Source organism: Heterodontus francisci, chromosome 9, assembly GCF_036365525.1.
Source record: "Heterodontus francisci isolate sHetFra1 chromosome 9, sHetFra1.hap1, whole genome shotgun sequence".
NCBI classification, from domain to species: domain Eukaryota; kingdom Metazoa; phylum Chordata; class Chondrichthyes; order Heterodontiformes; family Heterodontidae; genus Heterodontus; species Heterodontus francisci.
In genome coordinates this window covers 70,632,575-70,658,270 of record NC_090379.1, presented here as the reverse complement: position 1 = coordinate 70,658,270, position 25,696 = coordinate 70,632,575, and the positions used below count along the sequence as shown (strand labels likewise).

The 25,696-nt window shown below is 43.4% G+C and overlaps 1 protein-coding gene across 3 annotated transcripts in view; it reads left to right on the top strand.

Moving 5' to 3' along the window:
- Positions 1–25,696, top strand: part of slc25a21 (solute carrier family 25 member 21) — a 743,687-nt gene that overhangs the window by 681,560 nt on the left and 36,431 nt on the right. For all 3 annotated transcript variants that reach the window (XM_068038325.1, XM_068038326.1, XM_068038327.1), the window contains one exon: positions 5,679–5,738. In XM_068038325.1, coding sequence (XP_067894426.1) covers positions 5,679–5,738 — 60 coding nt within the window. The remainder of the gene's footprint in view (positions 1–5,678; positions 5,739–25,696) is intronic.

The following is a 25,696-nucleotide window of genomic DNA, read 5'->3' as shown; positions in this document are numbered from 1 at the left end:
CATTTTTAATGCAAATTTTATTATATATATCAATCTTCCATAGTGTCGTACAGGGGAGTCAAGACCAAATGTAAACTGCAGGTTAAGCAGGAGAAGAGCATAATTGGTTCCGGGCACACAGTGGTAATTCACTTGATGCAGAAATGAGGCATTACAGTGCCACCACTAGCAGGAGGCTGGAATTACTGTGTGACATGCTGATTGGCAGTTTCCACTATAAATATGGGAATAGGAATATATAATGGAAAAAGCAAATGTAAAAGTAAATCAATATGTAATGTTCATCAAAAAATTGCATGCCGCCGTCTTGTCTGTCTAATGAAATATACTCCAACTGTGTTAGCAAGTAACCAGTTATAATTTCTCACTTATATTAGATTTTCACTCTGGATACAGAGAGAAATGTTTCCACTCGTGGGGAAGAGCATAATTAAAGGCCATCAATATAAAATAGACACCAAGAAATCCAATAGAAAATTCAGAAGAAACTTCTTTACCCAAAGAGTGTTGAGAATGTGGAAATTTCTACCATAGGGAGTGGTTTAAGCTAATACTATCGATGCACTTCAGGTAAGCTAGACAAGTATATGAGGGCGAAGAGAATAGAGAGTTACAATGATAGATTTAGATGAGGAAAGATGGGAGAAGGTTCCAGTGGAGCGTAAACGCTAACATGGACTGGTTGGACCGAATGGCCTGTTTCAGTGCTGTATATTTGATGTATGTAATATATGTAATTTCATTGCTATGACAAAAATGTACAAATAGGGAGTAAACAGCAGTATGCTCAACCATAAGATTTTCTAATGTTATGTCATGTTTGGTGTATATAATTTCTGTTCACCAGAGAAATTAATTTTGGAAAAACAAGAATCATACACAGAAGTAAACTATTCAGCCCATTGTCGCAGCTATTTGGCCAATTAGTCCCACTCCCCTGCTTTTTTCCTTATAGCCCTTTTCACGTATGTATCCATTTCCCATTTGAAAGTTACATTGAATCTGCTTCCACCACCCTTTCAGGCAGCGCATTCCAGATCATAACAACTCACTGCATGAAAGAAATTGTCCTCATCTCCCCTGTGATTCTTTTGCCAGTGCCATTAGGTCACCAGACGATGCACTATTTTATAATTAAAAACAGAAAATGCTGGAAATACTCAGCTGGTCTGGCAGCATCTATTTTATATAGTGCTTTAATTTTTTGCAAAAGCTATATAAAAATAAGTAAAGTGGTGTCACATATTTCAAACAAGATTATTAAGGGGTGATTTTCCTGATTTTGGTTCCCAAGGAACACCCATTTCCCTGGCTGCAAACATCAGGAAACGGGAATGAAGAGAGGTTTTGCTGGCTTTTCATACCTTTTATATAGCCCAGAATTTCAGGATGATGGCAAAACTGGCAGTGCGCCTCCACTAGGCAAGTGATGTGGGTGGGAATGTTCCCAGCTACCTGTCCTATTTTCCTGGAGATTCACTTGCTGCATGCCCCAGTGCCCAGTCAAGGGGTCAGGGGTGAGTTGGGGGAGAATATCAGGGCCAGATTTACCAGTTCTTTAGCATTCTTCTAATTTTTCCAAGGTAATACTGGACTAATCCTACACATGTCTGCAACCAATTATTATATTCTTTGAAAGTAATTCTGTTTCTTCAGCCAAATTTCTAAGAGACTTATTATTCGCATACAGCATTTGATACCCCGAATAAATTATGCATTAATTCCACTTGAACAGTTGTTGCACATTAAGCTCACTAAATCTAACAGGTTTTTGCAATGCTAACTGTGCAGCATTAAAAAGTCAACTAGTGCTGTTGGAAACAGATTTATTTTTAAGAGTTATTTATTTTTCTGAAAAACAGCAGATCAGATTGCTGTACCTTTCACCTTGTAATTTTGTTTATATTAGAACCCACCTTCTTTGGTTTAGAAGAAACTTTAGCCTCCTTTGTTGTTAACATGATATATTCCTTCCTGCTTCAGTGTGCTTTTCACTCAGTGTGTCAGAGCTGTAAAGTGAAGGAAAGCAAATATGCCAGGGATTGAAGAACATTTTGAATCAGCAAAGTCATACTGATTGACATATGGAAAGTGAGACTAGTTCGTCAGCTGAAAAATGCTCTATATTCTACCACTGGGAAATGGCTTACAAATATTAAAAAAGGTGGAATTTTCTATTGGAATACAATGGAACTTAGAATAATGTTTTTCTAATGGTAAATTGAAATTTCAATTGCTAATTGTTAACTAGAATTGATTAATTAAATTTTCAGTTAAAAATGAACTTGTGCACACGCACAGACCCTTGTATCAACAATTGAATGCTGGAACTTGTGCTTGAGTAAAGGAATGGGCCTGTATAAAGGAACTGGGCAGTTCAATGGTGATAACCAGTTGCCCAATTCCAGCTGTCTCCCTACGGTGGTGTTTATTTATTGGTAATTGCTAAGTATTGGCATTTTACTTCCTATGTTAGCTGGAATCACTTTGCTTGTCACTTTGGGCAGAACGTTCAGTTTTGATAGAGGTCTGAAATAGGTGGTATGGCCCGTTATACACCCCGACTTTTCTTTCCATCATCATTATGTCCAAAATATGACTCCAGTCATGTGTTGCTGTACTTGTGTTTGGACAGAATATACAATAAGCAATTTATCCGTCATATAGCCAAGCAATTAGGTGGATCGTGGAGGCAAATACCAAAAGTAGCTGTTTCAATATGTTCTCATGGTGAACATTTACAGATTTATTTCTTATCTGCATGAGAAAAAAATTTATAGAATTGGGGGTACCAGGAATTTTTGCTGGTGCTGCCAATGCTAATTTACTACAATGTGGACAGATCAGTCATGCACCCAGGCTTACAATCATTACAACGCATGTTATTACAACGGATGTTATGAGGCTTAATTAGTGAATCATGTCATAATTAACATTTTCTGAATGAAATCCAGCTAACTTGCATTTGAATTAAGCAATGCTAATTGCTTCCACTGTCTCCCGAGGGAACCTGTTCCATAGATTGACCACTTGTTCACTGAATTATTGTTTTGAATGACCAGTACCAGTGCATAAGTGATTGAGTGTTGGAAGATTGGCTCCAGTGCAGAGACTCCAGCTGGGAGATGCTCCTTGGATTTGATATCCAAATGATGTCACTTATTCTAGAACTGTGTACTAGGCATTAATTTTCCACTGTCTTACACTGGAGTTGAGAGGATTAACAGAGTGCAGCAAGCTGCATCTTGACTTTATCTACTAGAGCAGGATGATGCTGGAACAAAAAATGGTGAGGATCATTAGATTATCTGTTCCTTACAGCTCTGGCTATGGCTGTTCATCGTGTGTCTTGAGCTGCAATATCTGACAATTGGTAAAGATTGTCCACCTTGGTAGGTTTAAAGCAACCAGTACTGCGACAGCTGCAGAATTAAAAATTGAGTTCAATTTATTTCCAGACAAACATATTCAGTAGCAGAAAAACAGAGTTCCAGAGCTGTAGTCTTGATAGTGTTTGAATCAGTACCCCACTTGGAGTTCATCAGATTTTGTAGGATGTCATTCCTAGCTCCAACTTTAGCTTTGGTCTTATTGTGTTCCTTGTAACTCTAACAGCAATCCAGTATCACACCAAAGTAGACCGGGTTGAAAACAAGAGAGAATCTAACAATCTCCCCTTGACATTCAACGGCATTACCATCGCTCAATCGCCCACGATCAACATCCTAGGGGCTACCATTGAGCAGAAACTGAACTGGAGTAGCCATATAAATACCGTGGCTACAAGAGCAGGTCAGAGGCTAGGAATCCTGAGGCGAGTAACTCACCTCCTGACTCCCCAAAACCTGTCCACCATCTACAAGGCACAAGTCAGGAGTGGGATGGAATACTCTCCACTTGCCTGGATGGGTGCAGCTCCAACAACACTCAAGAAGCTCGACACCATCCAGGACAAAGCAGCCGGCTTGATTAGCACCCCATCTACAAACATTCACTCCCTCCACCACCGACGGACAGTGGCAGCAGTGTGTATCATCTACAAGATGCACTGCAGCAATGCACCAAGGCTCCTTAGACAGCACCTTCCAAACCCGCGACCTCTACCAACTAGAAGGACAAGGGCAGCAAATGCATGGGAACACCACCACCTGCAAGTTCCCCTCCAAGTCACACACCATCCTGACTTGGAACTATATTGCCGTTCCTTCACTGTCGCTGGGTCAAAATCCTGGAACTCCCTTCCTAACAGCACTGTGGGTATACCTACCCCAAATGGACTGCAGCGGTTCAAGAAGGCAGCTCACCACCACCTTCTCAAGGGCAATTAGGGATGGGCAATAAATGCTGGCCTGGCCAGTGACGCCCACATCCCATGAATGAATTTAAAAAAAGTCTTTTCCCATACTACTCAATATAGAATTCCTGTTCTTACGGTGGAATGCACAGACCTGTGCCTTAACTGGATTGGCCCTACATTTCATAAGGTGGACTGTTTACTGTATATCCTGCGCCACCTCCAGCTCACTGACTAACACTATGCAAATCATTGACTAACACAGTGATGTCAATAGACACTCTTAGTATAGTATTGCGTCAGCCCAGCTAAGGCGTCACTCAGGGTTTCTTTGATCCTCTCACAAGTCCCACTATAAGCCGTTACAAAAAGATCATCTGCATACAGGAATTTTCTTATACCAGGATGAATGGATTGGTCATCGGCATATATATTGAACAAGATCGGTGCTAGCACGCTGCCTTGTGGAATCCCATTCTGTTCCACATGCCAACAACTTTCTTTAACTGCAGAGTTCCACAAAAAAATTGTGATTTATGAATAAAATTCAGATGAACTCTGTGAGATGAGTCACGTCATATCCTCTGTCAGGCTATTAATCAGACTGTGAAATCCTTCTACTACTTCACACTAGTCCTTTTATTAATGACTCAAGGTCAGTTGACACCTTTAAAGGCAGCTGAATCAATATTTGTTGAGAAGAGGAATTGAGGAATACACATATATGAAAAGTACTAAGAATAGAGTGAGAGGAATAGGAGGAAAGAGCCCTGATAGAATAAAAGGGCTTGAGGAGACAAATTTCTGCCTATTCAGTGACTATGGGTGGAAAATGTGGGACCTATGTTTTTATGTTAACTGTCTAAAGTACCTTTGTACCTGATAGTCTGAAGATCACTAGTTGGTCAAGGATGTAAATAGATGGTTTTTAAGTTGTGCCGTTTCTTTTTAAAAGATGTTAATTGAAAAAAGTGGCTTAATTGCATTCTGTTTACTAGAAAGTGGCTATTAAATATTGACACTTCAGCAATTGCTTCCTTTTTAGATTAAAACTTGCAATCAGGTCTTGTTTATTTACTTCAGGTTCCTGTCTATGTGATTGATTTTAATGCTTTTTATCGTGTAACTAAAGAATACACAGCTGTATTTTATATCTGATCCATATATTGGATTTTTATTTTTGAAAATGTGACATTATGTGAAGTACTTGGCATTTTTTCTTAGAGGTTTCACTTTCAGTGTATTTTACTTACTATACTTACAGCTCATTTCAGTCTTTGACTGAATAAGAGTCAAGCAGGACATTTGTTAAAGAGGTAAAGAGAGTTGGTGATCTGTTAAATCTCTTGAACTAATGATTATATCCTTATGATTTGGTTTCCAGTTTTTAACTTTTGAGCAATATAAGAAGATATTAAGTTATGCTTCACTGCCTTCTGGTGTGGTAAGTACACAAATTACGGTTCCTTTTATTAGTAATATATCCAGTTAAGTTGGTGATAAACATTTTATTAATAGGCACTTTCCTAAAGATGTTGACACAAATGTGAATAATTTATTGTTACAGTGTTCAACAATAAATGGTTCTTTGACGCAGCACATGGTTTCATTTAAATTCCTTTGTTAGTATTAGTTAAATATCATTTCCCTTCTAAAGACTTCAATTAAAGGCATTTTTATGTTATTTCAGTTACTTTATGGTCAACCAAATCTCTGTATACTGTTAAGTTTTATAATAGTCTAATAAAAATGCTGTCTGGTAACTTTAACTCACTGTAAATTTGCTCATGAGTTGTCACTCAGCACAGGGATTAACACCTTTGTTTCTTGCATTCCTGCTTTCATCTTCCTGTTTACCTGTGGGTGTGTATTTAGGTGCTGCACAGCGTTAGGTGAGGATGACCTTTATAGGAAAACCTGCTCAGCAGCTAAGTCATGGCACAAAGCCAACTTGTTTTGTATTAGGATTGTTGCTGACTGATCAATCATCAGGCTTGTATGCAGGCTTTCAGGAAAAGGTTCTATTTTGTGAGCACCCAAGGTATGAATCAAAGTAATCTGGAGAGGCCTCACTAAGTTACAGGAGTCCAATGGCATGTTGCCCCAGGAACTTTTAAAAGTTACGTTTAAATGATAAATCGATGATTGCATAATATTACAAGTCTTGAATTTTAAATCTAATTTTCACTCCTTCAGATAGAATTGCTGAGTTGATATGTCTGTACTGATATATTCAAATTTCAAGCTGTTTTGCTTTAACTATGTAGTGAATGAGATATATATCAAACTAAGCTAGCTATACTATATTCTTCATTGTCAGCGCCAGATGAAGTAATGGAAGAAACTAAAATATTTTAATATGGTCTAACCTTCTGAAGCATTGGCACATAACTTACTGTTATTGGTCCTGATGAGTTCACTGCAAAAAAGGGACCCATAGCTTGTCGCAACTTAACACTTTGTTTTGTGACCTAGCTTTATGCAATTTTTTACTGTTCATTTCTAATTGCGTTAATGGTAATTGTCTTCATTGGGCTTTAGTCATAATCTATATAGGGGGAATAAATTGGTGGAAACTTTCCGGTGGCCGTAACAATTTTTCAGACCATTCAGAGGCTTTATGGGGCAAAAAGTGTTGCTAGCAGAAACCAAGAGTAACAACAATGTACATGGAGGCAGGAAATTGAGTCTTTGGTTAAGTGGTGAAAGTGCAGTCTCCAAACCATTGTTTGATGGTGAAGGAAGTGATGGTGCTCCTGCTGCCTGAGGTGGATATGAGAAGGGCTAGCCTGTTGTCAGCCTCTGTAGTGGACAGTAGTACCTAAGAAAGCTGCCAAAGTAACACTACCTAGCTGTACTATTTTTCTGACCAACGGCCAAAATATGTATGCCACAGATTGTTACCTGATATTGGGTGGTCATATCATGCAGTTGTTGCTTTAAGTGGGAAAGATAATGAAAGTGCTGGCCATACTCAAAAAATACATCAGTCACATGTTTGATATATTTGTGGGCAGTACTTTGGATGATCCTGCAGACAAATCCCAATGATATTTTGGAAGTGGCCAAAGACAAAAATGGTTGAGGGAGGAGCTGGCCATGACTGAAACTTGTAGTGCTGTCCTTATGACACTGGTTGACTACAGGTGAATTTATAATTGATATATAGATCTTCACCTAACTCGGTGATGACCTGGAGCCTGCAGAGGCAATTCCTCATGGGCATTGGCACTTAGGTGTGCTAGGACCTGAAGATACAGTTGGTGAATAATGGTGGGGTGTAGATAATCCATTCTGTTGTCTGTCTGTTGTCCTTTTCTTTATCCTGTCCACTACAAGTGAGAGAGTCTATATATGTGTGCTTCACAACTATCCTTAACTTACTTGACTTGCTAACTGCCATGCGGGTCTTCATTTAGATGTTTTGTCACTACATGAATTTCTATGAAGTTTTACATTATAACTGCTCTTTATTCATATTCCTTAATTTCTATGCTCTTTCCATTCTGTTGTACATTAATTACAATTGGCAGTTGAGTGAATTAGCAGATTATTTGACTAATTAGGTTTCACTGAAACACTGAGGGCAATTTAGGCTTTACCCACTAAGTGGAAATTGGACAGACAGTTGAAATGGGCCATGTGATTTGTCCACCAATCTCTCATAGAATCATAGAAATTTACAGCACGGAAGGAGGCCATTCGTCCCATCATGTCTGCGCCGGCTGTCAAGTAACCATCCAGCCTAATCCCACTTTCCAGCTCTTGGTCTGTACCCTTGCTGTTATGGTACCTCAAGTGCACATCCAAATACTTTTTAAATGTTATGAGCGTTTCTGCCTCTACCACCCTTTCAGGCACTGAGTTCCAGATCTCCACCACTCTCTGGGTGGAAAGGTTTCTGCTCAAATCCTCTCTAAACATCCTACCTGTTACCTTAAATCTATGCCCCCTGGTTATGGACCCCTCCACCAAGGGGAATAGGACCTTCCTATCCACTCTATCTAGCCCCCTCATAATTGCAATTAGGTCTAGCCTCAGTCTCCTCTATTCCAAAGAAAACAATCCTAGCCTATCCAATCATTCCTCATAACAAAAATTCTCCAGCCCAGACAATATCCTTGTAAATCTCCTCTGTACCCTCTCTAGTGCAATCACATCTTTCCTATAGTGTGGTGACCAGAACTGCATGCAGTACTCCAGCTGTGGCCTAACTAGTGTTTTGTACAGTTCCAGAAAAAACCTCTCAGCTCTTATATTCTATACCTTGACTAATAAAGGCAAGTATCCCATGTGCCTTCTTCACCTTCATATCTACCTGTCCAGCCACCTCTGGGAACTGTGAACATGCACTCCACTGTTCCTCTACACTTCTCAGTATCCTACCATTTATTGTGTATTCCCTTGCCTTGTTAGCCTTTCCCAAATGCATCACCTCACACTTCTCCAGATTGAACTCCATTTACCACTGTTCCGCCCACCTGACTAGTCCATTGATATCCTTCTGCAATCTACAGCTTTCTTCTTCATTATTAACCACATGGTCAATTTTTGTATCATCTGCAAACTTCTTAATCCTACCCCCTACATTCAAGTCCAAACCATTGATATATACCACAAAAAGAAAGGGACCTATTACTGAGTCCTGCAGAACCCCAGTGGAAACAGCCTCCCAGTCATAAAAGCACCCACCAACCATTACCCTTTGCTTCCTGTCTTTGAGCCAACTTTGGATCCAACTTGCTACTTTGCCTCTGATCCCATGGGCTTTTACTCTTGTGACCAATCTGCCATGTGGTACCTTATCAAAAGCCTTGCTAAAATCCATATAGACTATATCAAATGCACTACCCTTATCGATCCTCCTTGTTACCTCCTCAAAAAATTCAACCATGTTAGTCAGACACAACTTTCCCTTAATAAATCCTTGATGACCATCTTTGATCAATCCGTGTCTTTCTAAATGCAGATTTATCCTGTCCCTCAGAATTTTTTTCATTAATTTTCCCACCACTGAGGTTAGGCTGACTGGCCTGTAAATACTCAGTCTATCCTTTCTTCTCTTTTTAAACCATGTTACAACATTAGCTGTCCTCCCATCCTCTGACACCACACCAGTAGCCAATGAGGATTGAAAAATGATGGTCAGAGCCTCTGCTATTTCTTCTCTTGCTTCCCTTAACAGTGTAGGATACATTTTGTCTGGGCCTGCGGATTTATCGACTTTCAAAGATATTAAATCCATTAATACTTCCTCTCTCACTATGTTAATTTCATCTAATATTTCAGACTCCTGCTCACTGTTTGCAAAGTCTGTATTGTTCATCCTCCACCTCCACACACAGTTGACCCTAGTAGTCCCTAATAAGCCCTAATAGTCTCTCATGGAACCCCATTTTCAATTTTAAATGCTCTCTTGAGCCGGCAGAAAGGAGCTAGTGGGATGCACAGGACGACATCAGCGTTCCCCAGCTATAATTTTAACTATGGTTTGAGCAGGAAAGCCACGGTTGCTAATAGGATAAATACAGTGTAGCATAAAATGCTCAATATGTAAATAACAGCATTTTTTGTGTGCAATTGCATTTCATATGATTAACAGCTACATATATTCTATGTCTGTCATTTACTTTTGGTATATCAGAATGTCAGTGAAAAATGCAAATAGTTTTAATTACTTTCAGCTCACAGAACCATAGAACTGCTTCCGATAGCTATGATTCAGGCCACCATTGAGGCAACTTAGGCAGCTGCCTTGGTAACATAGATACATAGAAGTTACAACATGGAAACAGGTCATTCTGCTCAATCATTCATGTCACCATTTACAATAAACACAAGCAAATTGTTCTAATCACATTGACGCACCCTGATCCCATATCCCTTCAACTCCTTTTCCTTCTTCCATCTATCTGATCAAATGTTGATGTTGACATAGTTTCTGTTTCAACCACTAACCCTGGAAGTGAGTTCTTTAGCCACAGAATTCACTGTGTAAGTAGGTCTTTCCTGCCCACTCTTCTAAGTCGTATTTCATTTAGTCTTATATCTATGGCATGCCATTCTTGACCCCTTAATCCTGTCTACCCTGTCCAATTCCTTCATAATTTTAAACATTTCACATCGCCCCTTAATCAGCGTTATTGTCACAGAAAAATTGATTTTTCAAGTCTTTATAACTGAATTTCCTCATACCAGGCAGCATCCAGTGAATCTATATACCTGTTCTGAAGCCTCAGAATTCTTCCTATAATGTGGAGTCCATAACTGTATGCAGTTTTCTAACTGAGATCTTATTAAGGAATATATAGGTTCATCATCACCTGTTGGTTTCTATACTTGAAATAAAGTCCAGAATTTGTTTAGCTTTTGTTTAATAGTCTGATTAACCTGAGGTGTTGCCTCCAATGTCCTATAAACCTGTTTCCCTCAAATACTTTTTCACAGCACTGTGCCTATATCCATTCAGAGTATAATTATTTGTTATATCTTTTACCTAAATGCATTACCTCACACTAACTGACAATGAATGCCAGCCACCACATTTTAGCCCACTGTCTCATCTTATTGACATTCTTTTGCATCTTCCTTTCGGTGTTCTAAATAATTAGATATGCCTACTATTTTGGTATTATCTGAAAATTTTGACACCATCCTTCTAGCTCTATATCCAAATTACTGATTATACCAGACGTGGCCCGAGATCTGAACTGTATGGGACACTTCCAACAACTCTGAAAAACGACCCTTAATTCCTCCTCTCTTCTTTCTCCCTTCTAAACAACTTCTAATCCAGTTTTCTATCCTGCACCATTTCCAACCTGCTTAAGAGCAGCAAGTGCCCAATTTCCTTCCTACCCAATGCACTCTCTGAAGACTAATCTCACCAACCGCCTTCTTGTCCACTCACACCACCCAACACTGTCTGGTTGAATTCTGCCAGTGGATCAACAATTACTGCGTCTCTCTGCATTTCACTCCAAAACGCCGACCACTCGCAAACAAGGCACTTGTCACCTATAACCATGTTGTGGTCAATTGCATTGACATCATGGCTTTGACTGAAACTTTGCTCAAGGGTGCCCTGTTCTGAAATCTCCCCACCTAGCTATATGTTTCACCACCTGCTGCCCCAGCCAAACCACTACAGTGCTGGTGTGGCCCTTATCATCAAATCTATCCACCCCCTCATCTCCATTAAGTCCTTGTTTTCTGCATAGTTCTTCTAAGCCCCATCCCAAATTTCTCTGAGATATCTTCCCTTCTTTCCTCCTGTATCCCAGCGATTTCAATCTCGATCTGAAATCCCCTGGCCTTCTCTCCTTTGAATTTAGCATCCTCCTTTCATCTCTAATCTTCTCCCTCCATAAAAACTCTCCGAACCATATTCCCAGCCATTCCTTGACCAAACAGTCAGATGTGGCTTCTCTATTCCCAGGGTCTTGATTATAGGCAGGATAAACTTTGGCCACTGCTCTGTATTTCTCACCACCCACTTCCACATACCCTCTTGCAGTCCCACTTCCTTCTGTGTATATCCCTGACAAAAACTCTCCCACAAGTCACTCAAAGCTGTGCATTCAGATGCCCAACTGCCTAGCCTTTGGCCTTCCAACCACTCCTTCACTTCCATGGCCCTTGTCCCCAGTAATACATTTACTCTTTACTATCTTTGTTTTCCCAGTATAGTTCATTTTACACTCCCTCCAGTCCAAGACATGCAGACTTGAATGTATCTTGTGCACATTTAGTTAGCTATCCATCACTACATCTGGCTGGATCACATCAAGTGCTGTTGGGCTTTGCTTTCCTCGGCCAAAAGCACCAGCTATTCCATAATCGTACTGGAGAGCAAAGATTATCTCATTTAGCACCTCTCAAGGTCTCTCAAACCCATCTTTACTTTCCGCTCCCCACTTCATCCTCAGCCCCAGCACCAAGTGCAACGAACTCATGGACTTCCACTAAGATTGAGACTATCCATTCAGCCTGCCTATGCTGATTCACTCTTTACTCCTTTCCCACTGAGCCAAACCTGCCCCCAGATGTCAAAACTTGTTCTAGTTTCTCACCTGCCTCTCTTCAATGCTCTTTTTAAGTTCATCTTGTTCATGAGACCCACTTCCAACTCCTTTGTTCCCAATCCCACTAAACTGCTGACCACCCAACTTGCCTTCCCAGGCCCCATGCTAGCTGACATTGTAAATGGTTCCCTCTCTACAGGTACTGTCCCCATCACTTTCAAAAATGCCCCCTCCTCAAAAGAAATCACTCTCAGCTCCTGAGTCCATGCAAACTACCAACCCATCTCCAACATCTTTTCTAATCCAACGTCCAAATCTGTGCCCATCTTTCCCCTATTTGAACTTTTCCAATCAGGTTTCCACCCCTGCCAGAGCACCAAACCAACCCCAATCAAAGTCACAAATGGCATACTTTACAACTATGATCACAGTGGGAACTGATGAAATGTTTGATTACCTGCACCCCCATCCACCCCCCCCACCCTGCTCCCTCCTCCCAGCTCCCCTCTCGCACCCTCTTCCCCCACCCCCTCCCCCTTGCACCCCCTTCCCAGCTCCCCCCTCGCACCCCCTTCCCAGCTCCCCCCTCGCACCATCTTCCCCCCGCAGCCCCTTTCCCTGCACCCCCCTACCCCCGCACCCCCCCAACTCCCCTGCAGCCCCCTTCCCAGCTCCCCCCCACACCCCCTTCCCTCTACCCCTCCCCCTCGCACCCCCTCCTCCGACCGGCATCCACCTATGCCTGAGCGGGGGGCCTAACAACCCCACTGTCTTGTGGGCGTCTCGGGAGAGTCCAAGGCTAAGGGAGTAAACCCTAACAGAAAATCCGGAGCGGAACCCCGTAGGCGGTCATGTGTCACCTTTGGCATGTTTCCGGCAGTTCCTGCAGCCATACCGGTGCCAAACGTCGTGCTCTGCACTCCTTTGGACCCCACCAGAAAGGCCGAGAGGGGGGTTTTGACGCTTGGGCAACTCACAACCTCCATACATTCGCCCAGGCATGCGCCACGGAGAGCTCACTCCATAGTCGCCTCACTGCGACCGAAACAACACGGAAGGCAGCAGTTACGGGTTATAAGTCCAGCTCAATTGGCGTAGTGATTGGGCGCCATGGGTTGCCTTTATCGGTGGGAGAGGTCATCGCACCTCACTGGACAGCTACCGCCCGCCTCAAACCGGGCAGCCCCCGGTCAATAAGGTTCTGTCCCGCAACAGTCCACCTGCTTCAATGGATGCTTGGAGCTCAGAGTCGTTGCCCGAAAAGCGGACTGCAACACCGCACCAAACAGCACGATAAAAAAAAGGAAAGAAGGTACCGGCCCTTCGTTTTGCAAGCTGGAACGTCAGAACTATGTGTCCTGACTTGTCGAAAGACCTTACACAAATCAACGATTCTCGGAAGACCGCCATCATTAACAACGAGCTCAGTAGACTCAATGTGGACATTGCAGCACTTCAGGAGACACGCCTCCCTGCGAGCGGATCTCTAAGAGAGCAAGACTACACCTTCTACTGGAAGGGTAGTGATCCTGAAGAATCAAGACAGCATGGAGTGGGCTTCGTCATCAGAAACTCTTTGCTCAGCATGATAGAGCCACCTTCAAATGGCTCAAAACGCATACTGTCCATCCGACTGCTCACCACCTCTGGTCCAGTACACCTACTCAGCATCTCTGCTCCCCACCTGAAGCTAAAGACCAGTTCTACGAGGAACTCCATAATATCATTAGTAGCATCCCCAATACCGAACATCTGTTCCTGCTGGGGGACTTTAATGCCAGGGTTGGGGCTGACCATGACTCATGGCCCTCCTGCCTTGGGCGCTATGGCATTGGAAGGATGAATGAGAATGGACAGAGACTGCTTGAGTTGTGTACCTATCATAACCTCTGCATCACCAACCCGTTCTTTCACAATAAACCCTGTCACCAGGTTTCTTGGAGGCACCCAAGATCACGTCGTTGGCACCAGCTGGACCTCATCGTCACAAGGCGAGCCTCTTTAAACAGTGTTCAAACCACACGCAGCTTCCACAGTGCGGACTGCGACACCGACCACTCCCTGATGTGCAGCAAGGTTAGACTCAAACCAAAGAAGTTGCATCATTCCAAGCAGAAGGGCCACCCGCGCATCAACACGAGCAGAATTTCTTATCCACAGCTGTTACAAAAATTTCTAAATTCACTTGAAAAAGCCCTTCAAAACACTCCCACAGGGGATGCAGAGACCAAGTGGACCCACATCAGAGAAGCCATCTATGAGTCAGCTATGACCACCGATGGCAAACGCGTGAAGCGGAATGCAGACTGGTTTCAATCTCACTTTGAAGAGCTGGAACCTGTCATAGCCGCTAAGCGCATTGCACTGCTGAACTACAAGAAAGCCCCCAGCGAGTTAACATCCGTAGCACTTAAAACAGCCAGAAGCGCTGCACAAAGAACAGCCAGGTGCTGCGCAAATGACTACTGGCAACACCTATGCAGTCATATTCAGCTGGCCTCAGACACCGGAAACATCAGAGGAATGTATGATGGCGTTAAGAGAGCTTTTGGGCCAACCATCAAGAAGATCGCCCCCCTCAAATCTAAATCAGGGGACACAATCACTGACCAACGCAAGCAAATGGACCGCTGGGTTGAGCACTACCTAGAACTGTACTCCAGGGAGAATGTTGTCACTGAGACCACCCTCAATGCAGCCCAGCCTCTGCCAGTCATGGATGAGCTGGACGTACAGCCAACAAAATCAGAACTCAGTAATGCCATTGATTCTCTAGCCAGCGGAAAAGCCCCTGGGAAGGACGGCTTTACACCTGAAATAATCAAGAGTGCTCAGCCTGCTGTACTCTCAGCACTCTATGAACTGCTATGCCTGTGCTGGGACGAGGGAGCAGTACCACAGGACATGCGCGATGCCAATATCATCACCCTCTATAAAAACAAAGATGACCGCGGTGACTGCAACAACTACCGTGGAATCTCCCTGCTCAGCATAGTGGGGAAAGTCTTTGCTCGATTCGCTTTAAACAGGCTCCAGAAGCTGGCCGAGCGTGTCTACCCTGAGGCATAGTGTAGCTTTCGAGCAGAGAGATCGACCATTGACATGCTATTCTCCCTTCGTCAGCTACAGGAGAAATGTCGTGAACAACAGATGCCCCTCTATGTTGCTTTCAATGACCTTACCAAAGCCTTTGACCTCATCAGTAGACGTGGTCGCTTCAGACTACTAGAAAAGATCGGATGTCCACCAAAGCTACTAAGTATCATCACCTCATTCCATGACAATATGAAAGGCACAATTCAGCATAGCGGTGCCTCATCAGACCCCTTTCCTATCCTGAGTGGCGTGAAACAGGGCTGTGTTCTTGCACCTACACTGTTTGGGATTTTCTTCTCCCTGCTGCTCTCACATGCGTTCAAGTCTTCAGAAGAAGTAATTTTCCTCCACGCAAGATCAGGTGGCAGGTTGTTCAACCTTGCCCGTCTAAGAGCGAAGACCAAAGTACGGAAAGTCCTCTTCAGGGAACTTCTCTTTGCTGACGATGCTTCATTAACATCTCACACTGAAGAGTGTCTGCAGAATCTCATCGACAGGTTTGCGGCTGCGTGCAACGAATTTGACCTAACCATCAGCCTCAAGAAAACGAACATCATAGGACAGGACGTCAGTAATGCTCCATCCATCAATATCAGCGACCACGCTCTGGAAGTGGTTCAAGAGTTCACCTACCTCGGCTGAACTCTCACCAGTAACCTGTCTCTAGATGCAGAAATCAACAAGCGCATGGGAAAGACTTCCACTGCTATGTCCAGACTGGCCAAGAGAGTGTGGGAAAATGGCGCACTGACACGGAACACAAAAGTCCGCGTGTATCAAGCATGTGTCCTCAGTACATTACTCTACGGCAGCGAGGCCTGGACAACGTATGTCAGCCAAGAGCGATGTTTCAATTCATTCCATCTTCGCTGCCTCCGGAGAATCCTTGGCATCAGGTGGCAGGACCGTATCTCCAACACAGAAGTCCTCGAGGCGGCCAACAGCCCCAGCTTATAGACCTTACTGAGTCAGCGGTGCTTGAGATGGCTTGGCCATGTGAGCCACATGGAAGATGGTAGGATCCCCAAAGACACATTGTACAGCGAGCTCGCCACTGGTATCAGACCCATCGGCCGTCCATGTCTCCGCTTTAAAGACGTCTGCAAACGCGACATGAAATCCTGTGACATTGATCACAAGTCGTGGGAGTCAGTTGCCAGCATTTGCCAGAGCTGGCGGGCAGCCATAAAGGCGGGGCTAAAGTGTGGCAAATCGAAGAGACTTAGCAGTTGGCAGGAAAAAAGACAGAAGCGCAAGGGGAGAGCCAACTGTGAAACAGCCCTGACAACCAATTTTATCTGCAGCACCTGTGGAAGAGTCTGTCACTCTAGTATTGGCCTTTATAGCCACTCCAGGTGCTGCTCCAGAAACCACTGACCACCTCCAGGCGCTTACCCATTGTCTCCCGAGACAAGGAGGCCAAAGAAGAAGAAGAAGATGACCACAGTGCATTATTCCTCCTCATCCAGCTTGACCTCACGGCAGCCTTTGATACGGTTGAGGACACCACCCTCCTGCAATACCTCTCCACTATTGTAAAAGCAAACCTCTCCACTATTGTCCAGGTTAGTGGGACTGCCCTTGCTTGTTTCCACTGTTAACTATCACATCATGGCCAGGGCATCTACGGTAATCAATTCTGTTTCTGCCCTCACACTGTTACCTCCAGAGTCCTTCGATGGTCTGTCCTTGTCCCTACTCCTCTTCGTCATTTACATGCTCCTCCTTGGCAACACCATCTGAAGAAATGGAGCCAGATTTTGCTGGCAAAATATCAGTGTATTTAATGTACACATGGTCATTAGTGTGTAAAGCATCTAGTAATTAGTGACGGATACCTGTGAGTTGCAAATGGTTACAAATTGTTAGACAATTTTTTTTATTTGCTCGTGGGATGTGTGTGTCGCTGGCTAGGCCAGCATTTATTACCCATCCAAATTGCCCTTGAGAAGGTGGTAGTGAGCTGCCTTCTTGAACCTCTGCAGCCTTGGGTTGTAGGTACACCAGTATCTGAGGAATTGCGAATGGTCCTGAACATTGTGCAATCATCAGCGAACATCCCCAGTTCTGACCTTATGATGGAGGAAGGTCATTGATGAAGCAGCTGAAGATAGTTGGGCCTGGCACACTATCCTGAAGAACTCCTGCAGTGATGTCCTGGGACTGAGATGATTGACCTCCAACAACTACAACCATCTTCCTTTGTGCTAGGTATGACTCTAACCAGCTGAGAGTTTTCCCCCAATTCCCATTCACTGCAGTTTTGCTCAGGCTCCTTGATGCCATTCTTGGTCAAATGCTGCTTTGATGTCAAGGGCAGTCATTCTCACCTCATCTCTGGAGTTCTGCTCTTTTGTCCATGTTTGGACCAAAGCTGTAATGAGGTCAGGAGCTCAGTGGCCCTGGCGGAGCCCAACTGAGCACCAGTGAGCAGGTTATTACTGAGTAAGTGCCGCTTTATAGCACTGCCAACGACCCCTTCCATCACTTTGCTGATGATCGAGAGTAGACTGATAGGGCAGTAATTGGCCGGGTTGCATTTGTCCTGCTTTCTGTGGATAGGGCATACCTGGACAATTTTCCACATTGTCGGCTGGATGCCAGCGTTGTATCTGTACTGGAACAGCTTGGCTAGGGGCATGGCTAGTTTTGGAGCACAAGTCAGCAGTACTATTGCTGGAATGTTGTCAGGGCCCATCGCCTTTGCAGTATCCAGTGCCTTCAGCACTTCTTAATATCACGTAGAGCGAATCGGATTGGCTGAAGATTGGCATCTGTGATGAATTTGCACCACTTTGTCATTAACGTCGCAAAAATGGCCTCTAATTCACAATTTCTTTCTCCATTTTTCCTCTGTTTCTTTCTCAATTCTTAAATCTCGTCGATTAAGGAGATAGACTGTTGGTCTCACTGTTCACAAGATCCTAGATGTCCTGTTAAGCCACACTTCCAACAAAATGCAGGGCAAAAATGTTTTGAGCTGAAGGGTGAAGATAAAAGTCTAACCAACAGGGCACACTGTGCGATGCCCCATTCTAGAAATTTCTAAGCCATGGAGTTATCTTCTGCATTTATGCTGATAATATCTACTGTACTTATGACTACCTCTCGCAACCCTTCCATTAACTTTTTGGCATCAGACTGCTTGTCTGGCATTCGGTCCTGCATGAGCTGCAATTTTCTTCCGTTAAATATTGAGGAGATTCTGGCCCTGCGCAAACTCCACTGATTCCACACACCTCCCCGACACTCTTTCAAGTTGAGCCAGACCATTATTCCCTCGATGAGCATTCAACCCCCATAACTTCTCCACCAGAAAGACTGACTGCCTACTTCCATTTCTGTAATATTGCCCATCTCCACCTCTGCATCAAGCCAATTGCTGAAACCCTCATCCATGTTTTTTTCATCTCCAAAGTACAGTCTTCCAATGCTCTTCTGGTGGGTCTCCCATTCTGCTCACACTAAAAACTGCAACTCACCCAAAATTCAGAACTTTCCATTCCTCTGACTCTGGCCGATTGTGCCTCTCTCCACCCCAGCATTGGTACCCACACCTTCAGCCATCTGGACCCCCAGCTCTTCAACTACCTCTCCTCCTTCATGACCCTTTTTAAAACCAATGCCAGCATGCATTCCCTTTTTTTTACCAATATTGCCACTCAGTTTCCTTTCTTAGTGCTAATGACGCTCACTATTATTAAAGTATAAATCAAACAGCAACTTCCGGCAACCGCATATGCACAGTTAAACACAGAAATCAGAAAAGTTGCTGTCAGAGTTGCTTTGCCCGTCCAGAAGCTTTGGTATACCAGTATCTCACCGAGAGACTCCACATTGAAACATTTGGAACAACATAAAATTGTTGTACTTATGTGATAGATACACACTAAACTCGCCAGAAAAAGTTTGTCAATTCCAGTATAGTTCATTTTAACAGAGTAATAAGTCTTAATTACCACCAGACAACCTCTTGGCACTGAAAATTAATTTTTACAAGTGTGCAGTCTCATTCTTTCAAATTTTAATTATTGTTGGAGATTTTAAAAGTAAAGGATTTTAAATTAAAACAATGTTTTACTTTTTCTTCCTGACTCTTTGATCTCCCTCTCTCCTAATCCCATCTTTCTTTTCCTCTCTTTAGTTCACATTTTGTGCCTGATTTGACATTGGATTAAATTTTCTAACTGATACTTCTTGGTTCAAACGCTGTGCTGTTCATTAACAATTCTTCAATCTGATTGGTTAATGAAATACATAGTTGCTTGTCCTGTTCATCCAGGTGCCATACCCTGTAGAGGACGCCATGCCATTTTGACTGTCTAATTTACAGTATGTTCCTGTGTAAAGCCCCATAGAAAATCTGTATGCAAGTGTAATGAATGGCTGGCTGCATTCTTTCACCGCTGACAGCAAAATCTGGCTTATTACATCCCGATATGTTTATTTTCCATTCTTGCCCAGTTTGCTGCCAAATTTCTGTGAATGTTATTAAATCTAGATCTTCCTGTACAATAATTGATTCCAGTTTTCCCAGTTTATTTTCCACAGTCTGTGCATTGCAATATATTCATTTTAACATTTTTAAACACAACTTTTCCCATAATTTTTTGTCTGTTGTCTTCGACCTTTACTTCAGTCTTTTTTCTGTTTATAATTAGTCCAACTGATTGTATTCCTCTACTCCATATCCCTTTTGCTAACTTGCTTTCTGCTGTATATTCAAACCCTTATCAATGAACTGATCCTGATTGTTTTTATTTTCCTAACCAGCTCCCCCCACCTCACCACATTCCTAGTTTAAATACTTTGTCACTTCCCTATTTAACCATTTTGACAGTGAATCAGAAACCTGCCTGTTTGAATGTAGCCTAATGTAGCTTATTCTTGTGGAATATTTCCCGTCTGACCCAAAACTGGTGGCAGTGCCCAACAAAGTGGAATCCCTCTTCCTAATACCACATATTTAGTCATATATTGATTCCTTAATTTTCCTTCGCTTCCCTAACAGCGCATAGAAGAGGAAGTAATCCTGAAATTACCACCTATCAGCTCCTGCTCCTGAGATTGTTTCCTACTCTTAAATCCTGCAAGTGGAATTTAGGAGGCTTTTCTGTACATATGTCATTGGCTTCTACATAGACTACAGTAACTGGCTGCTTTCCCTTCCGTGTACAGTCTTTTCCAGTCTATTCAATGTGTCTCTGACCTTAGCACCTGGAAGGTAACAAAGCATCCAGTACTGTTGATGTGAACTGCAAAAGATTGTGTCAACCCTTCTAACTATTGAATCCCCTATCACTACTGCATTTATAGATGTGCTGCTTATCTCCCTGCACCACTACCCCCCAGTGCCTCATCCCTCCTGAGCTGATACATATTTATAGCTGCCATTGATACTTATTTGATGTTCCTGCCTGAAGTACTTATTTAGCCTACAGAAAGCTAAAACATTCATAAAGTGTCAAGAATGTAAGTTGCTCTGTGTGCTCCTGCTCTAACCTTTCCTTCCTGCCTTTCTCTGGCCTTTGGATATTCACCTATCTTTCCTCACCTTTTTCTCTCATTGGTCAGATCACCCTCTCAAACACATACTCCAAAAAACATTGGGCTGGATTGTCCCCGTCTCCTTCTCATGTTCGATGTAATAGCAAAGTGAGGAAAAGCTTTTTAACGCAGCAAGTGGTTAGGATTAGGAATGCACTGCCTGAGAGTGTAGTGGAGGTAGGTTCAATCAAAGCATTCAAGAGGGAATTGAATTGTTATCTGAAAAGGAGGAATTGCAGAGTTACCGGGAAGAAGGTGGAAGAGTGGCACTAGGTATACGGCTCTTTCAGGGAGCTGGCCCAAACATGACGGGCTGAATGGCCTCCTGTGTTGTAACAATTCCGTGATTCTGTGATTCTAAGATTTTGAGCTTGAGCAAAGTGTTTTGCTTCCTATAGATGTGTTTGCCCAAGTCAACACCTAGTGTTCGAAACTCCTTCCTTTGCTGTCATTTTTACATTTAGTTAGTTTGTTCTAATTTAAAGGTTATATTACTGCAAATAATAACTGCTACTCTACTTAACATCTCCATCCTTCTCTGCATCGAATTTCCACTCTCGACTAATTTTCATTTTAGAAGTAAAAACAAGAAATGCTGGAACCACTCAGCAGGTCTGGCAGCATCTGTGGAAAAAGAGAAGCAGAGTTAACGTTTTGGGTCAGTGACCCTTCTTCGGAACTTTCATTTTAGAAGTCCCTACTGTCACTCTGTTCCACTTCACTTCATTGCTAGCTCACTCCATGATGTCCTCTCGCATTCACATTTTTCTGCTAAAAGTTATAGGGAGATGGGAGGCTAGAAAGTGCACATAGAGGGTGGAATTTAGTGAGGCTGTTTGGAGCGGGAATGGATGCGTGGGGGCGGGGGCCAGACAATAGCAATGGATGTGTCTGGAAATCCGACGTTGTGACAGATTTATTCAGCAACAGGAAAGCACCAAGGCAGCGTCACTGCCCCGACACGACAGGACTGCCATTTGAATTGCTGAATGTTTGTTTTAATGCATTTGCATTCAACTGTTCACGATTCCATAGGGGGTTTGGAATTAAGTGGACAACAGGTAGCCCTCATGTGCCTTTGGATCTCCAAGTGAAGCCTTAGTGCCGCAACAGGAAGGCAGCCATGAACAGTACTGGATATGGGAGTAGGGGAGAGTGGAAGCCATTGTCAGCCTGCAGTACTGTGCGGTCTGCACAGGTGGGCTTGGTCTCAGGTGGTCGGCATGGGTGGCCGTACTGCTAGGTGAGAGGGTCAGATGGCCATCTAGCTGGGTGAGAGGGTTAGGTGGCCATACAATTGTGTGAGAGGGTTGGGTGGCCATACAGCTGGGTGAGAGGGTTGGGAGCAAGGGTGGGCACTGAGAGCCATCAGTGCATAAGCCGAGAGGGGTAACAAAGGCAAAGATGACAGAGCAACTTTGTCTCTGCAAGGGCAGCGTTCTGGAGGTCGACGGATTATCTGGTATGGGTCTCACACACCCTGTTTCTGTGGACCCCTGTGGGGTGTACTCTGCCTCCAATGGAGGGAAAGCCAGGAGGCAAGTGACAGTCTCATACTTGCTTGCTTCCAGCCACCATGCCTGCCTCTCAGAGTGAAAGCAATAAAAACTTACCTAAAAGTATTTAGTCTGTCGCCTCCTTTCTATTAGGCTTCCGAGCCTAGTGCCTAGATCACCCATGTGCTCTAGCACATCAGAAGCATTTGCCAAAGGAGGGCTGAGCCTAGACTGGCAGCCCACTATGGGAGAAGGGTGAGGTCAGCATCTCACAATTAAGACATGAGGAATAAGCATTTTCCACAATGAATGTCAACTTCAAAAGCAAATAAACTTTATAACAGAAAACAAATGTCAAATTTCAAACACTTGTGAAACTCCAAGTGTGTCCAGTTTTTTTTATAGGTGTTCAAGTGCTTCTGTGCGGTGTGACCGCTGCATGAGCAGCTGGGCTGGAGACAGGCTGCTGAATAGTCTGCCCGTTGGCCTGCGATGACTTCGGCGGGCGTCCTCTGGCTGCCTGAGGCCTGGAGGGCCCCGGCTGCCTGAGGGTTTCCTGCACAGGTTCAGAACTCTCCTCAGACGTTGCGGCTGCTGGAGCTGGGCTTACTGGTAAAGGGGCTGAGGAGCTGTTATCCACTCTCAAAGTGCCCTGAGGGGAGCCCCAGATGTGGAAGACAGCCTCTCCTCTTCCCTTTCAGGCCTCACTTGAACCCCCCTGCTCACCAGAGAAGGGCGAGGAGCTGGAGAATGTAATGTTCAATGGGTTAATTGATCTGTGCTCGATTGTATTAGTCTGTTCACTGATCAATGTTCACTGTGCTTAATTGCTTTAACCTATGGGTGGAGCTTAAGTGTTTTGAAATTGAAACTAGATGCTGGAAAGTTCTGGTAAGCACAGACTGTGTTCTGTAGAGACAATGTGCTAAAATCTTGTAAGTGCTGTGATATTTTGAAGTGCTGTAAATAAAGCTGTTGTTGACTTGGAACTAGTGTCATCACTGCATTGCTCTGAGATAAATCAGATATATAAAATATCCAGCAAACTGGCAAATACATAACAAAACTGGCTACGAGGATGGTTGCGCAAAGTTTAACTTTATCAGCTCCAGAACCATTTCTTTCATTGCCAGGGGATCTTCCCACGTCCTGGGAGTGATGGATTTTGGGGTTCGAGACCTACTTGCTTGCTACGGAGATGGACATTCCAAATGTAGCAGTTATCTGCAAGAAAGCAATACTTGTACATTGTTTCGGAGTAGCTCACAGAAGATACGTCTACATTTGATACGGCAGTAAGTGCCCTCGTAAAATACTTCAGCCCAAAGAAAAGTGTCATGATCAAAAGAATGCATTCCTCCAGAGATCCCAGGGACGTGGTGAGCCCATTAAACAATACATGGCAGCATTGCAACAATTGACTTCTACATGTAACTTTGGCACATTAATCAACAACCTAATTCATGACCAAATAATCGGAAAGACTTCAATTCCATGAATTTGGGAACGTCTCCTCATGCAGGATGATAATTTAACCTTGGAAAAAGCCACAACCTTGGCAGTCCAAATCGAATCTGTCATGTTAGATTTGAAGAGGTTACACACACGTACACCCTTAGACTAAGCTTTACAGGCACAGCTTGCCCAACCAGCTTCAGTGCAAGGGTTATGGAAAAGGAACCTCAGCAACCTAATTAAGACGTGCCCCATCACAGTCAGCTACATTCAAATCATGCCCCAATTGTGGAAACGCTCATTGAGTCACAATGCCATGTCTAGCTCGAGGGAAAAAGTGTAACATGCTTAAAGTGAAACCATTTTGCAAAGATGTCATCGAAGAAAAAGACTTCATCGGTTCAACATGTGGGGGCGTCTCTTCCTAAGACTGAGGTACAACATGTATATACCATCACAAAAAGTGAAGCACCATGTCATTTTAAGGAGTGCTCAGTCAAGATCGCAGGCATCTCAGTGTTACTTCTTATCGCCATTGGTGCAAAAGTATCTATTTTGAGTGACAATCTGTACCATTGGTATTTTTCGCAATTCTCTCTCACTCCTGCAACAGATATCATTCCAGTTACGGGGAGGATCACAGTTCCAGCATGCTACAAAAATGTCACCTTAGACAGGTTCACTTTCTATGTAACAAAAGGCTGAAGCCTTAAGGGGTAAGCCTTTTCAATAGGCTTGGATTCAAACTTCAAGACTCCACCAGAGCACACATTAATGGGATTGATAAAGCAGGTTATACATGCCAGTATCCTTCCTTAATTACTGGATTCGGGGAGATCAAGGGGTACTGTCATGCTCCTCGCCTTGACACATCAATTCAACCAGTTTCACAAAATTTGAGACCTGGCCATTTGCAATCTATGCCGAAGTGGCACAGGAGATGAAAAACTGGAAGCAGATGGTATCATTGAGCGAATCGACTCATTGCCATGGATATCAAATCTAGTCATGGCAAAAAAATGGCAAACTTAGTCTCTGCTTTGACCTCAAGGCAGTCAACAAAGCTATCATATACGAGACAAGTATGCACTTCCTACAGTCCAAGAACTGTCAGCATCATTTCATGACTCCACAGTGTTCAAAAAGCTTGATAGGTGACAGAGCTATCTTCAGATACCTCTGGAAGAACAAAACTGATATCTTACAGCTTTTGTTACCCATGATGATGTGTTTCAGCAACGCAGAATGCCATATGGCCTAGGTTCAGCACATAGCACATTCCAGAAAATTGTTTCTTCGGTCTTGCCGGCTGTTGAGGGGATGCTCAACCTACTTGATAATGTCGTTGTCCATGGAAGGGCTTATTTGCAGTGCTCACTTGACTTGCAAAACACAATTTGACGCTCAACAAGGAATGATGCACATTTGTGGCATTGGAAATTGACTTTCTAGGGTACAGAATGCCAGCAGCTGGAGTAAAGCCTATGCAGGACAACGTCAAAGCCCTTCATGTGCTTCCAATACTGTCTAACATGAAAGAGTTGGCATCGTTCCTCAATACTACCAACTTTTATCATAAATTCATTCCTACGTATGCAGAGATCACAGAGCCTTTTGGGAAGCTACTGTGTAAAGATGCCCAATGAAAATGGATAATCACACAGCAAACAGCATTTAAAACGTTGAAGGCAAAGACAGCATCTCCGCCAGTCCTCATGCATTTCAGCCCACATGCTGAAACGTATGTCATAACAGATGCTTTGGAAACTGCAATTGAGCTGTAC